We start from the raw sequence: 15,415 nt of genomic DNA on the forward strand, positions 1-15,415 counted from the left end.
ACAACAATAGTTAAGAAGAATATGTAAAAAGTGACTGGAGGACGAAAAATAAAGGCCACTTGGAATAGAATGCCTGAACTAAAAGATCAAAATCAGTGGGGTCATCAATTAAAAGAGGTTAAAACCACATAGATGTTTACGTAAAAAGAATTTATGACAGGTACAGAATAAGAGCAATTCTCCACAAGAATGATATGTTTTAATTTCTGTTTTATGCAATGAAGTAATTCACTGCATTGGTCTAGCCCTCGGGGTAATCAAGAGGCCAGGTTAATATATCTGCCTGGGCTTCGCTGGTGACACAGTGGTTAAGAATCCGCCTGCCAATGCAGGGGACAGGGGTTCGAGTCCTGGTCCAGGAAGATCCCACGTGCCGCAGAGCAACAAAGCCCGTGAGCCACAACTACTGAAGCCCACGAGCCACAACTACTGAAGCCCACACGCCTAGAGCCTGTGCTCCGCAACAAGAGAAACCACGGCAACGAGAAGCCCCTGCACCGCAATGAAGAGTAGCCCCCGCTCACCACAACTAGAGAAAGCCCATGCGCAGCAACGAAGATCCAACGCAGGCAAAAAAAAAAAATACACACACACACACACACACACACACACACACACACACACACACATCTGGCTGCCTGGAAGGGAGAGAAAAATATTAGGTGTTTTAATGTCAATTCTTTTGCAAAATTAATCAGTTACTTGCTACTTCCTTAAATAAATTATTTTTCAGAAAAGAAAAAAAAGAATGATATGTTTAAGTGACTGAACAGCATTTCACATTTAGATAGCACTTTAAATATTTCAAACACTAATAATCTATTTTTCATCTTATTTTGACAAAACCCTTGTGCTATAAAGTTGACTAAGCAGACCTTATTTTCCCCTCACACATACTAAAGCATAAAAAAGCCAAGAGCCTTCACTAAGGTCACCTAGCTAGTTATGGCAAACAGAGGATCAGAATCTAGCTGCATTAACTCATAATCCCGGGCTCCTTCCACTACAATATATTGCTGCTGCCGCGTCTCATCTATTGCTAGCCTACAAAGGGTAGAAAGGAGGTTGAAAGTATCCATTCAAGTCTCCAAAATTCCTTCCAATTTCAAGAATGGGACTCCTACTCACTTTCAGGTCCCCAAAGGAGAGTCATTCATTTCCATAGGCCACTGCTTGGCCCTGAATTTGTGTGTCATATGTATGTTTTGTCTTCCCAATGATTTTGAAAGTTTCTCCAGGAGGCAGCAAATCCATGTCTCTTTGTATGTCCAACAAAAATGCTCAAATATTTTATTATTTATATACAAAATTTAACAAATAATTCCATCTCTCGTTCCAAGAAACAAAGGGCTAGAAGTAACCTTAAGTGATTTTCAGAAATAATGACGAGGATATCTAAGTTATATTATGAAGGGAAAAAAAGTAAGAAGAAAAGGTAGCTAGGGATACAAGTTTTATCTGTGTTTTATAAACCTCAAAGAACTAAGTCATCTTTTTGTCATCTGCAAAAAAAGAAATCTAACTTTGGTGGGTTAATATTTTGCAAATATCTAAAAGATTTTCTTTCACTTAAAATATAAATATATATATAGTGTTTGTATAAATAAATATACAACATATATGTATAAGTATACATATAGACGTCTGCATATGATATGCCTGAACACCAATAAAAATCTTTGTTGTTTAAGAGTGATCTTTGGGGCTTCCCTGGTGGCGCAGTGGTTGAGAATCTGCCTGCCAATGCAGGCGACGCGGGTTCGAGCCCTGGTCTGGGAGGATCCCACGTGCCGCGGAGCAACTGGGCCCGTGAGCCACAGCTACTGAGCCTGCGCGTCTGGAGCCTGTGTTCCGCAACGGGAGAGGCTGCGACAGTGAGAGGCCCGCGCACCGCGATGAAGAGTGGCCCCCACTTGCCGCAACTGGAGAAAGCCCTCGCACAGAAACGAAGACCCAACACAGCCAAAAATAAATAAATAAATAAAAATAAATTAAAAAAAAAAAAAAAAAAAAAGAGTGATCTTTTGTGAAGCCTAGAGCCTAGAGCTGGCAAGATATCTTCTCCCAGGTCACTTTTAGCCTGATGATTTTCTTAAAACGTTCCAAATAATTTGTTATAATATGCATATTTAACATTCACAGATATAATATTCATGGCATGCTTTTAGGTTTATGCACATAAAGCCTTCATGAGGTAGGACATTTTAAATCTCTACTTAGAATGGAAATAAGAGAGTCAGTAGCCAAAATAAAAATCTAGAGAAGAAATACAGCCCATTAATTTGGATTATAACAAGAGTAACATTTTATCCCTGCACAATGACAGTGCTTGGATATATCCCAGTTATTTTAAACAATTTTACACATCAACCAACTTCTTCAGAACACTGGTTTTTCTATGCCAAGAACTATCCAAAAGCTTCCCAATAAGATTCAATGCTAACTGTGAGGTACATTACTTACAGGATATGCTAGGAATTTTCCACTTGCAAAGGGCAATCTAATCCTTGGTGTTATAACCCATGGGGAAAAAAGGCACTCTAATATAGTGTTGGAGGGAGAAGAAACTGGTAATTTGATAATACTGTATATACCAAAACTATAAATGCATAAATCTTTTGACCTAAAAATTCCCCTTCTAGGAATTTGTTCTGAAGATTAACTTGAAAATGTGTGAAATGGCATGCTACTAAGTAATTTACTGCAGCACTATTAGAAGGGTAAATTTTTGGAAACAACTGAAATTATGTGGGGACTAGTTAAATAAACGGTGATATGTCCATACCATGAAATACCATGTAGCCTTAAAACTGAGAGAGAGAAAGCTCTCTTTGTCCTGATATGAAAAAAATCTCCAAGATATAGTAAATGAAAAAAGCAAAGAGCAGAACCATGTAATGCATTCTGTAACATGTGTAAAAAGGGGTGTGGGGTAGGGGGAGGAATAATGTATATAGAGAGATTCACATAAAATATCTCTGGAAGGACACCCAAGAATATTACTTGCCACTAGGAAGTGAAATTAGGTGGGTGGACAGTAGAATAAAAGGAAGATTTTTCACTCTATGTTTTTTTTCATTTTTGAATTTGAACCATGTAAATGTACTACCTGGTTAAAACATTAAATTTAACCAATGTATTAATCTGTATAAAAAGTATAGACAGTTATTTCAGGATTTATAATCTGAGAACACTGTATGATAATTAACACTACAAATGTAACAACTTTGGCTATTCCTTCCATGGAAACACCTATTAGTCCACCCCTAAAGATATTATACAGCCACAGAGTACAGAGCCAGAAGGGGCTGTGAAAATCCTGAACATCCCAATTTACAGATAAGAAAACTACGGCCCAAAGAGGTTAAATAACCTCACCAATGGACACAACTAGTAGCTGGCAAAGTATGGCCTAGAACCTGACCCACGTTTCAAAATATTCTCATGTATTTTCTCCATCCCCAAACTGTTTCTTCATTACCGCAAAGAGCCAACAAGTGTCCACCAAGACTGTAGCTGCATTTTGAAGATAACATGAATGACAGAGCTAGTGTGAGCTGATATCCTATCTCTGTGAGATACTTTTCAATGCTCACAAGGGAACCACAAAGGGTAAGGTCTTGCTTCTCCTGGGTCATGTTTTAGCAAAGAGACAAAGGGTAGTTAAAGCCATAAGATAAAAATGGGGAGGGGATGGGGGGATCTTCCAACAAAGTCAATTATACTAGAAAAATTGAGAATAACATTAAGCAACTTTACAGTCAGGTAATTCAAATTTATTTTTATATTAAAACAAACACCAATCTACTGTGGCAAAGAATATAAAATGCACATGAATTTTAAGGTAGACAAGATACTTATAAAGAAATTTCATGCTGCTTCTGATTGATCCTGAACCCAGTGGCCTAGAAGTACACACATGCATTCTCTTAAACTCTTAAGAGGCAGGAAGGCTTGAGAACTAGTACACCAAAGGAATTAAAATAGTGTTCTCAATGGCAGTGGAAAGAGCAAAGGATTAGAGCTAGACAGAACTAGATATGCAGCCTCATTCTTGCCATTGTGTGACCTTGGATCAGTTATTCAACCTTAAGCTCAGAGCCTGTTTCTTCATCTGTAAAATGTGGTCCATATTACTTACCTTGGAGTGTTGTTATAAGGATTGGAGATAATGATGATAAGCAAACTGCCTGAACTCTAGAAGGAGTACAATAAATGATAGCTACTATTACAGCCATCACAAACCTATCAGAATCTTTATAGGACCATCTAACAATTTATTGCAGTTCAATCTGTTAGAACAAGATAATGTGAGCAATGGATGCTATCAGCCTTCCCAACCTGTCACAGAAAAAAAAAAATAGGCCAACAGGATAAAATTACCTACGTGAAAAGTTTATTATACTCACATATTTCATTTCAAACTTCTTAGCCAACATTTCCACTTCTTGCCTCTCTTGATGATCAGCATTGAATGGGTCTTCCGTGTAAACGGGCTTCTTCTGCTTCAAAGTGAATGGTAAAAGAAATAGAAGTATTAATATTACTTCAACCAGAGTTGAATATATCTAAATTTAAAAAATGAGTCAATTTTTCCAAATATTAACAAATAATTTAGAAGCATTAAAAAGTAACTAAAAAGGGACTTCCCTGGTGGCAGAGTAGTTAAGAATCCACCTGCCAATACAGGCGACATGGGTTCGAGCCCTGGTCCGGGAAGATTCCACGTGCTGCGGAGCAACTAAGCCCGCGCGCCACAACTACTGAGCCTGTGCTCTAGAGCCCGTGAACCACAACTACTGAGCCTGCGTGCCACAGCTACTGAAGCCCCCGTGCCTAGATCCCGTGCTCTGCAACAAGAGAAGCCACTGCAATGAGAAGCCCGCGCACCGCAACAAAGAGCAGTCCCCGCTCGCCGCAAGTAGAGAAAGACCGCACGCAGCAACAAAGACCCAATACAGCCAAAAATAAATAAATAAATTAAAAAAAAATTTTTTAATAAAAAAGTCACTAAAAAGGAAACTAATATAACACTGTAAATCAATTACACGTCATTTAAAAAATTAAAATTTTTTAAAATTAGAAAATAAAAAATTCAAAAGTAAAAACAGGAACTAGAATGAAATGTTGGTTTATAGCAAAAATATTTGCAGTTTTAATGAACTCTTACACATTCTAAAGTTTTTTGGTGGTTGAGAACTCAACATTTCAAACTGTCTTCACCCACAAAATGATCTATGGTTACCCCATCCAAAATAAAAAGGCCAAAGAAACCCAAGAAAATTAGGTAAACATGAAAATCCCACCTATAACTCTAGTTTGAGATCTTCTCAACAAAGATTAACCACTTTGGTCAGACAATGCTTCTAAAAGGTTATTGGAATCTAGGTTATTACAATCAACATTTAATCATCTGCCCTGAGTTAGCACTGGAGTATCTGTAGCTGTTACAGCTTTTTGCTGAGGCCTAGCATTGACAACCTCTGTATCACCTACATCCTGTCAATGAATATCCATTCAGAAAATACATACAACTTGTAAACAAAGCACAAAAGTTCAATAGCTACAAACAGATTATATTATCACAGCTTCTTTCTAGCAAGGAGAGTGAAAATCTACTATAATGCATGGTTTAAAACACACACACAAGGGCTCCCCTGGTGGCAAAGTGGTTAAGAATCCACCTGCCAATGCAGGGGACACGGGTTCAAGCCCTGGTCTGGGAAGATCCCACATGCCGCGGAGCAACTAAGTCCGTGTGCCACAACTCCTGAGCCTGTGCTCTAGAGCCCGCGAGCCACAACTACTGAGCCTGCGTGCCACAACTACTGAAGCCCATGCACCTAGAGCCCGTGCTCCACAAGAGAAGCCACCGCAATGAGAAGCCCACGCACCGCAATGAGGAGTAGCCCATGCTCGCCGCAACTAGAGAAAGACCGCGCGCTGCAACGAAGACCCAACGCAGTCAAAAATAAATAAATAAAATAAATACATTTATAAAAAATAAATTAAAAAAAAAAAACATACCCACACACACACACACAGAGCTAGGATCCCACATGTACCATCTATTGACCAAAACAAACAAAAAGATACATCACATCCTTTACTATTTTCACAGACACATTTCATAGATATGTATATATATACACACACACATACATATATTTCAATATACAAAAAACCCAAAACAAGGAGCTACATGTGGATAAAAATGCTATTTTCATCTAATTATGAACAACTAAGAAGTTCATTAAAAAAAAAGGCTAGATGCTATTACTGATGTAGCATATTCAAGCAGTAATTAAAAATGAAAATATATTACAGCTGAAATATTAGATACAGATTTGCCCTGAAGGGCAAGAAAAAATGCAGAAGGGATGAAGATTCGCACAGTTTGAAACTGAGATACATGATCCTGGCTATTAAGGCTGAGACATGATTAATCTAAAAATATGACAGAAAAATATGGACATAATGAATACAAAACAATTCATCATACCTAGGACATTAGAATTAAAGGATACATCTTAAAGCTTAAAGGAATTTTTGAATCAATTTTTTAAATTATCTATTATAATAAGTAATATATTTATAGAATCCTTTATCCCAATAGGAGTTACCAATGGAAAATATAAATATGACCTGAAAGGAAACAAACTAGCAGAAATAGACTGGTGATGAAATAAGAAGTACTAGGCATATTCAGGGCATAGCCTTAACTTGAGACTAAAGTTAAGGAGAGTAAACAACCACCATGACTTGCTTGCCATTATAAAGTTTCCTTCATTTCACTATGAAGTCCAAATACTAGGTCTTACTACTGGTCTGACCCATTTTATATGTGCAAATATAAACACATGAATATATATTTTTAATAAGAATCACCTTATACACCATTCTGAACTATCTTATGTAGACTTTATATAGGCAGCAAAAGTAAATCTCTTATTTACCCTTGCTAGTCTATAAAAATAAACTTAAGAAAACTGAGTCACCTTTCTTTCACAGTTAAGAAATAACGCCTACCCACAATCAAGTAAGCTTTACGTTTTTCAGGTGAAAAGATCTGACAATTAGTAAATACCAAAATTACCAACCACCCACAGGCAAAACTGACCCAATGATTCTGTCTCTTGACGTTAACTCATTAACATCATTTTCAGGAGAGCTTTCATATACGTTATCCGAAATATGCAGTATGACAAGCAATGGAATATCATAGAATTCTCTGGTAACAGTATAATCACATTAACACTATAATCATTTATTTTTCTTTTTATACTAAATGTTCAATTAATCATGTTTATAGGAAGATGTTTTCTGGTTAAGAGATTTTCTGGTTTACTAAGAGTTAAAAAAGAATTTCTTGTGTATCAATTCCCCTTAGCCAGAAATGGTGAACAAATTAATCTTTCAGGATAGAGATGACTGCAATGTCTCAGCCTCAATCAAGGATCAATACTCTACAAATAACAAGGTTAAGGGTTTAGCTAACCTGTGTCCTGACAACCTAGACGAGGTTTTGTTTTCCATATTTTGCCAACACACGCTCATTTAATCGTGTTTTTCCGTATTAATAAGAAGTAAGTTTAGAAAAATTTCTGACTGCATTCGGTTAATTGGGGTTTTACTGTTCATTTCGTATTTACGAAGGGGGATGATTTAAATTCACCCTAGTACAGATGGTAGTCACATGTAACCGATTTTTTTTATACTTACACCTATCAAGTAAAATCTTATTGGGTGATAGATGGCTATTTCAAAATTTTAGAAACTTTTCTTCTTTTAATTTTACAAGATCTCTTTTCCTCCCCTTTCTACTCTTACCCTGCTACGTAGTATGTCGTTCAATTACAATAACTTAAAATTAAAACTATTTTGAAAATATTACAACATCACTAAAAATAAACTGGACTCCTCCTGAGGGGAAGAAAAACCAAATTTGGGAATCACCACTTTGCAGACCAATTCTATTGCTTACATTTTGCTTTTTGATGGTTTCTCTTCCTAGGATTTCCTTTCATGGAAATGTGACAACTTCATTTAGAAAGGTGTTTTCTACACTTTCTTATGTAATAAATATGTTCACTGGGAGTAATCATAGGAAAATCTGGCAAATCTTTGTTGCAAATCATAGGAAAATCTGGCAAATCTTTGTTACCACTGTTGTATAAGCAATGGATTTTTTGGTTCAGTGGAATATGACAAGTGATATATGGCTGAATGTATAAGAAATCTGGACTAAAATACCCCAAACTGATAGTGTAAACAGGAAAATTAAACTGAATTATTCACCTTTCTCCTAATACATGAAACTATTAATTCTGATATTATCAAGTTAATACGATAGGGTATCAAAATTAACTTTATACTTATAATTAAAAGATACATATCTATTATTAGTTTATCATAGCATCAATATTACAGCATAAAGAGGGTCATAACAGAGGTCTTTGTATATCTACTATAACTCTCATTTCAGTTCATTTCGGCAGGACTTTCTAAATTTAAACTATATGAGTTAATTGTAAGAATTCTGTTTTACTAAGAATTGGTACTAGCATGGAAAAAAGTATTAATAAGATTACATATGAGCACTTTGTACACCAGCCTCCTTATTTGCAAAATGTGGATAAATGTGTCTGTCTCATGGAGCACTGCTGGACTAAATTCCACAAGCCATGTACCACACTTAGAACTGTGTCTAGCACACTGTAAGAAATCAGTAAATGTTAGCCACTATTATGTATTTTTCCCCAATATAATCACCTGTAACTTATGAGGTAGATTAGGAAGTAAAACTGCAAGTCTACATAGATTAGAAGAGCAAACATAGTACAATTTTTTTGAAAAATGCTCCAATCCAGTATTCGCAAAAATCTTTGGAGGAAAAAAATGGCATCATTTTATAAACGACAGGGGCACTAAAGTGAATCTAAAGCACAAAATGTTATGTGGAAATGACCAAAATGATCTCTATCCTTAACAATTCATTTTGGTTTGACCACACAGCAGTATTTGTAAATAATGATCAAAAGATCAGTTGGCCTTACAATAAACAAAATCTAGTGACGTTGTTTAGTATGATATTTTTAAACTACGTTATTCATTTCAACTATAAAGATAACTGAGGATGAAAATAAAACAAGTGACTTCTGGAGTCCATTAGACCTGCGCTAAAGCAAAACCTAATAAAGAGCATAGTCTCTAAACAACAGAGGAAACTGTTCTCTTATTATCGTTACTCTACCATTTCCCTTTCTAGTTTACTTCTGAACATCACCAACCAACAACAATAAAAATTAGTTACCAACGAACCTCTCTCCTATCTCCATTGTTCACCAGTTCCACCAAAGGCATACCTATATATTTTCAATAAAGTTTTTATAAATTCAAAGCTAAGTTTTTTTTCATCACTCTCCAAAAATTACAATGGCCAAGTGCAATATCCTCCAAGTAGGACCAATAAACTAATGATATGTACTCAAATAAGGATATGATGTTAGGCACCAAATACAACAAGAGACACCCTCCCATTCAATTATTGTATGAACACTAGAGAAAACAAAGCTAAAAAGGTTTACCAATATCAACATGAGAGAGAAAAATAAGGAACCACGTAACTAACCCACGTAACCTCCATTCCTAAAGTAGAATCTTTACTCTGAAAATGTTTAGATTACTTTTAAATCCCCTTTCAATTAAGACAAATACCCCACGCTCAGAAGCACATCTCAGCGCCCAGCACAACAGCGATGAAGGTAAGGATGATACTGGAGGGGTTACACAATCTCTCTGCTTCAGACTGGGGGGCGTGTCCCCCAACTGGAGCTCCGCAAGCAAAACCCAACAACTCAACGTGCAGGGCCCCCAGATTTTTTGTGGGAAGCCGACAGGAAACCTGAGGTTTCGAAAGGTGCAGAGGGAAGCCGGCTTGGAACAGCGTTTGGAGAGGGCGTACGATGGGGTGGGGGGGGGCGGGTTGGTGGAGCCGGGTGGGAGCCTCGGCCAACCCTGGGGACCAGAGGAAAGCAGCACCAACCGCCCGTCCACCCGCTCGGCCCCTGCCCCCTCCAGCCACCCTCAGGGGCGACCCGAGACACGCAAGGTGGGCTTCGGAAGGTGCAAACCACTGGGGGAGGCGGACGGGTCCTGAGGCTCCCGGGGTCTGGGGGATGAGGGAGGGATCTTCTGTACCCGTTGTTCTCCGCACAGCAACAGCTCCGGGTAGCTGAACTCCACGCAGCTCTCGTCGGTGGGATCCTTGAGCACCAGCTCCAGGCGCACTGTCTCCTTCGGCGGCCTCTGCTGCGGCTCGGCCCGGGAAGCCGACTCCCGCGGCGGAGGCGGCTGCAAGTGCAACTGCGGGAGCGGCGGCGGCGGCGGCGGCGGCGGCTCGGGCCTAGGGGGCTCGCGCTGCAGCGACATGGGCGGCTCGGCGCGGCTGACCTCGCGCTGGGGGAGCGGCTTCTCCCGCGGCGGGGGCTGCGCGTCCGACCGGGGGGCAATCTCCCGCGGGGCCGACTGCTCCGCCCGGGCCGGCTCGCGGTACGGCTGCGGCTCCAGTCGGGGGGGCTCGCGAGGGTAGTCGGGCTCGCGTTCGGCCCCCGGGAACTCGGCCTCCCGCCGCCTCACCGGTGACAGGCTAATAAACGCTACTCTGCGTGGCTCCGCCATCCCCACTGTTCTGGCCCTCTGCCTTCGCTCGAGCCGGCGCTCGGTTCTACGCCGAGTTGTTTGCCTGCCTGCCCTTCCTTTTGCTCTCCGTCGCTTTTCTTCCCTCCACCACCCTCAGCCGTCGCCGCCGACGCCACCGTGAGTGCGGACTGTGCCCCCTTCCCCGCCACTATGTTCTGATGGGCTCCACCGCCATCGCCAGGGTCGCCGCGGCCGCCATGTTGGATCCCCCACATAAATAGAAGCAGGCCGCTGAGCGGGCGCATGCGCAGACAGGAGACGCTCACATCCACCGTCGTGGCTGTGGCTCAGTTTTCCTCTTTTCCTCCCAACAGCCTGGAGTCCAGACAGGTCAGCGGAAGTGACGTCATGGCAAGACCGGTTTCCTTGGAAACAGAGACGCCGTCTGCGCCCTTCCTAAAGGGGAGGGGTCTGGGGTTTCCGGAGAAGCTTCCTATTCGCACCTGGAAACCAGAGGCGCGTTTGGGGCTCGTCCAAAGGCGAGCGTCGAGATGTGCCTGGGACGGATCTGGCTATGGCGCCGGTCGCCTCCCGCTCTCGCTTTCAGAGAGTTGGGGTTGTCAGCTGCTCAGTCAAGGCGGATGCGGGGAAAGGGTAGAGGGACGCAGGGACCAGCCTCGGTGTATGCCGGGCCAGCACCCCCGCAGCCCGAAGTATCGGGGGAAGAAAGGAAATGGCTAACTCCAGCCGAACTCGCCCTGTGGCTTCCCTGCGCAAAGCGCGACGTTGAATCCCACAGGCCTCCCTTTCCTAAACCGACTCCTGTTTTTCTCGCCCGGCTTCAGGGGGGATTGTGTGACACGGTCTAAAATGCTCAGTGACGTTTTGCAGTTGGGAAATTGAACACGCAAATGAACATGGGCTCGTTCATAAAGTCTAAACTGTTTAAATTAATTTTTTTAAAAAGACCCTTCTCAACAGAGTTTGTTGGTATTTTATGGGATTTTTTCTTTTGTGGGTATTTTTTCTCTTGAAAGTAGAATGCTAAATGACCCATTTCGGGTAGGAGAGGAGCCTTAATTGGGAACGCCTCATAGTCACACCTGTAATTAATTGAAATTCACCTTTAAAAGAGTGAGGATTACCATCCGTTTTAATCCATTTAATGGAAAACAAATCTAAGGGCTCGCCTTCCACACCTTCTGTTAATTCCATTAACCGGATTAACAATGTTAACACCTACTGATGACTCTTTGAGTCAGTGTGATGTCATAGATGAATTCTGAATAGGTTCCGGTTTTTTGCCCTCCTATTACTTTCCCTATTTGTATAAAGATGGTGTTGGAATCGACGGTATGATGTTCCCTCCCAGTTCTGAATTGCTCATACGAAAATCCTAAATACTTTTTTGGAGTAGTGAGGGCCTTCGAAGAGGCTGGGAAGAAGTCAAAGTCAATTCTTGTTCAATGCAAAGTCAGAATATCTTTGTCTAAAATATTAGATTACCTAAAATGTGTAAGATATTCGTGCTATCTAACTGTAATGCTGTAAGATCAGTCATTCTGTTTCTGTTATATATAAAATATCCTGTGAGATCAAGCTACTCATACCTTTTTATGAATAATTAGTATCTAAAACATCTTCATAGCAATTCTGATAATTTTACAAACTGTCAAATTTCATGTTGAAGATTAATGTTCAATCCAGGGTGTGGTAATCTTGCACCTATGGAGAAGTGTACTTATAGAAAAAGGGCAAATCAATCTGATCCTTTAATGCCTTTCCATTAATGTTCTATCCTAGAGGCAGAGCAGCAGGATTGTCCCCAAATCCCTGTCTCCCATCTTCCCCAAAATGAATTTAGCAATAAGCTTAAAATGCCTGCCTTGTGGAGTTAAACAATAGGAAAAACTTAACTGACAATAGCAGAGACAAACAGAATTAACATAAATAGGTAGATTTCAAGACAGTTCAATGTCATGGTAGTACTTTTTATGTTATTCCTCTCTGAGGAAAACACGTTTAAGACTAGAATGTCTTGGGAAGATCCAAAGGCAGAATATCACAAAGAAAGAAAAGCAACTGCAAAAAGACTGTGTAGGAAGTGAACTTGGTGAATTGGCCAAAAGGTCAGAGTGGCTGGAGCACAGTGAGCAAGATGGGGAAAGATGTAGGAGACAAATCTGAGACAAGAATAAAATTGTATTTCACACCTTACAGAAGGATAAATATCTAATGAATCAAAGTTTTAAATGTAAAAAGTGAAATCAGGCATGGCGCCAATGTGTCCGCCGTCTTGGGGCAGACTTTTCTGCCTTCTTCCAGCAGCAGAGGGGGAAGCTGGATTCCACGACGGCAGCAGCAGGGTTCGTGGCAAGAATCATGGGTTGCAGGCTTCCCCGGGTGGTCTCGTCTTCCTGCAGCTTGTAGACCCTCAGGCTTAGGAGCTGTTTCAAGCACACAGCCTTGCGAGAGTAAGGTGTTCTTGAGATGATCTGTACCGAATCCATGACTGAACCCAGTGAAGACTGCTATACAAACGTTTAACATTCTGGCAGCACATGCGGAAACCTACTCTTTTAGCCACCGGCTGCTGGAGACAACCTCGTAGACAAATTGCTACCAAGTCAGCCTGTTCTCGCTGAATGGCTATTGTAGACCCTCATAATCTGACTTCATAATGGAGACTGCCACATTCACTGCTGTGTGGCTAACAGGGTCTTGGTGCTCTGGCCGGGTGTCAGGCCTGAGCCTCTGAGGTGGCAGAGCCAAGTTCAGGACTTTGGATCACCAGAGACCTCCCGGCCCCACGTAATGTCAATCGGCGAGAGCTCTCCCAGAGACCTCCATCTCAATGCTAAGACCCAGCTCCACCCAACGGCCAGCAATCTCCAGTGCTGGATGCCCCATGCCAATCAACTACCAAGACAGGAACACAACCCCACCCATTAGCAGAGACAATGCCTAAAATCATACTAAGTTCACAGACACCCCAAAACACACCACCGGACGCAGCCCTGCCCACCAGAAAGACAAGATCCAGCCCCGCCCACCAGAACACAGGCACCACTCCCGTCCACCAGGAAGCCTACACAAGCCAGTGAACCAGGCTCACGCACTGGGGGCAGACGCCAAAAACAATGGGAACTGTGAACCTGCAGCCTGCGAAAAAGAGACCCCAAATACAGTAAGTTAAACAAAATGAGAAGACAGAGAAATATGCAGCAGATGAAGGAGCAAAGTAAAAACCCATCAGACCAAATAAATGAAGAGGAAATAGGCAGTCTACCTGAAAAAGAATTCAGAGTAATGATAGAAAAGATGATCCAAAATCTTGGAAATAGAATGGAGGAAATACAAGAAACGTTTAACGAGGGCATAGAAGAATTAAAGTGCAAACAAACAATGATGAAAAACACAATAACTGAAATTAAAAATTCTCTAGAAGGGATCAATAGCAGAATAACTGAGGCAGAAGAATGGATAAGTGACCTGGAAGATAAAATAGTGGAAGTAACTACTGCAGAGCAGAATAAAGAAAAAAGCATGAAAAGAATTGAGGACAGTCTCAGAGACCTCTGGGACAACATTAAACACACCAACATTCGAATTTAGGTGTCCCAGAAGAAGAAGAGAAAAAGAAAGGGACTGAGAAAATATTTGAAGAGATTATAGTTGAAAACTTCCCTTCCCTAACTTGGGAAAGGAAATGGTCAATCAAGTCCAGGAAGCACAGAGAGCCCCATACAGGATAAATCCAAGGAGAAACATGCCAAGACACATATTAATCAAACTATCAAAAATTAAATACAAAGAAAAAATATTAAAAGCAGCAAGGGAAAAGCAACAAATAACATACAGGGGGATCCCCATAAGGTTAACAGCTGATCTTTCAGCAGAAACTCTACAAGCCAGAAGGGAGTGGCAGGACATATTTAAAATGATGAAAGGGAAAAACCTACTCTACCCAGCAAGGATCTCACTCAGATTCAATGGAGAAATTAAAACCTTTACAGACAAGCACAAGTTAAGACAATTCAGCACCACCAAACCAGCTTTACAACAAATGCTAAAGGAACTTCTCTAGACAACAAACACAATAGAAGAAAAAGGAACATACATGTCGATAATTACCTTAAAAGTAAATGAATTAAATGCTCCAATCAAAAGACATAGACTGGCTGAATGGATACAGAAACAAGACCCATATATATGCTGTCTACAAGAGACCCACTTCAGACCTAGGGACACATACAGACTGAAAGTGAGGGGATGGAAAAAGATATTCCATGCAAATGAAAATCAAAAGAAAGCAGGAGTAGCAATTCTCATATCAGACAAAATAGACTTTAAAATAAAGACTATTACAAGAGACAAAGAAGGACACTACATAATGATCAAGGGATCAGTCCAAGATGAAGATATAACAATTGTAAATATTTATGCACCCAACCTAGGAGCACGTCAATACATAAGGCAAATGCTAACAGCCATAAAAGGGGAAATCGACAGTAACACAATCATAGTAGGGGACTTTAACACCCCACTTTCACCAATGAGCATCCAAAATGAAAATATATAAGGAAACACAAGCTTTAAATGACACATTAAACATGATGGACTTAATTGATATTTATAAGACATTTAATCCAAAAACAACAGAATACATTTTCTTCTCAAGTGCTTGTGGAACATTCTCCAGGATAGATCATATCTTGGGTCACAAATCAAGCCTTGGTAAATTTAAGAAAATTGAAATTGTATCAAGTATCTT

At 40.5% G+C, this 15,415-nt stretch overlaps 1 protein-coding gene across 4 annotated transcripts in view; it reads right to left on the bottom strand.

Moving 5' to 3' along the window:
* Positions 1-10,915, bottom strand: part of UBN2 (ubinuclein 2) — an 87,899-nt gene extending 76,984 nt beyond the window's left edge. For 3 of the 4 annotated variants that reach the window (XR_005021205.1, XM_036863246.1, XM_036863244.1), the window contains exons 1-2: positions 10,201-10,915; positions 4,410-4,505 (exon numbers count right to left, since the gene is read on the bottom strand). Coding sequence is in view for 3 of the 4 variants with exons in the window: in XM_036863246.1 (XP_036719141.1) it covers positions 4,410-4,505; positions 10,201-10,680 (576 nt within the window). In the remaining variant the exon portion in view is untranslated. The remainder of the gene's footprint in view (positions 1-4,409; positions 4,506-10,200) is intronic. The other variant, XM_036863245.1, reaches the window with a different exon arrangement.
* Between the last annotated feature and the right edge of the window lie 4,500 nt (positions 10,916-15,415).

Source organism: Balaenoptera musculus, chromosome 9 (assembly GCF_009873245.2).
Source record: "Balaenoptera musculus isolate JJ_BM4_2016_0621 chromosome 9, mBalMus1.pri.v3, whole genome shotgun sequence".
Lineage (NCBI taxonomy): Eukaryota > Metazoa > Chordata > Mammalia > Artiodactyla > Balaenopteridae > Balaenoptera > Balaenoptera musculus.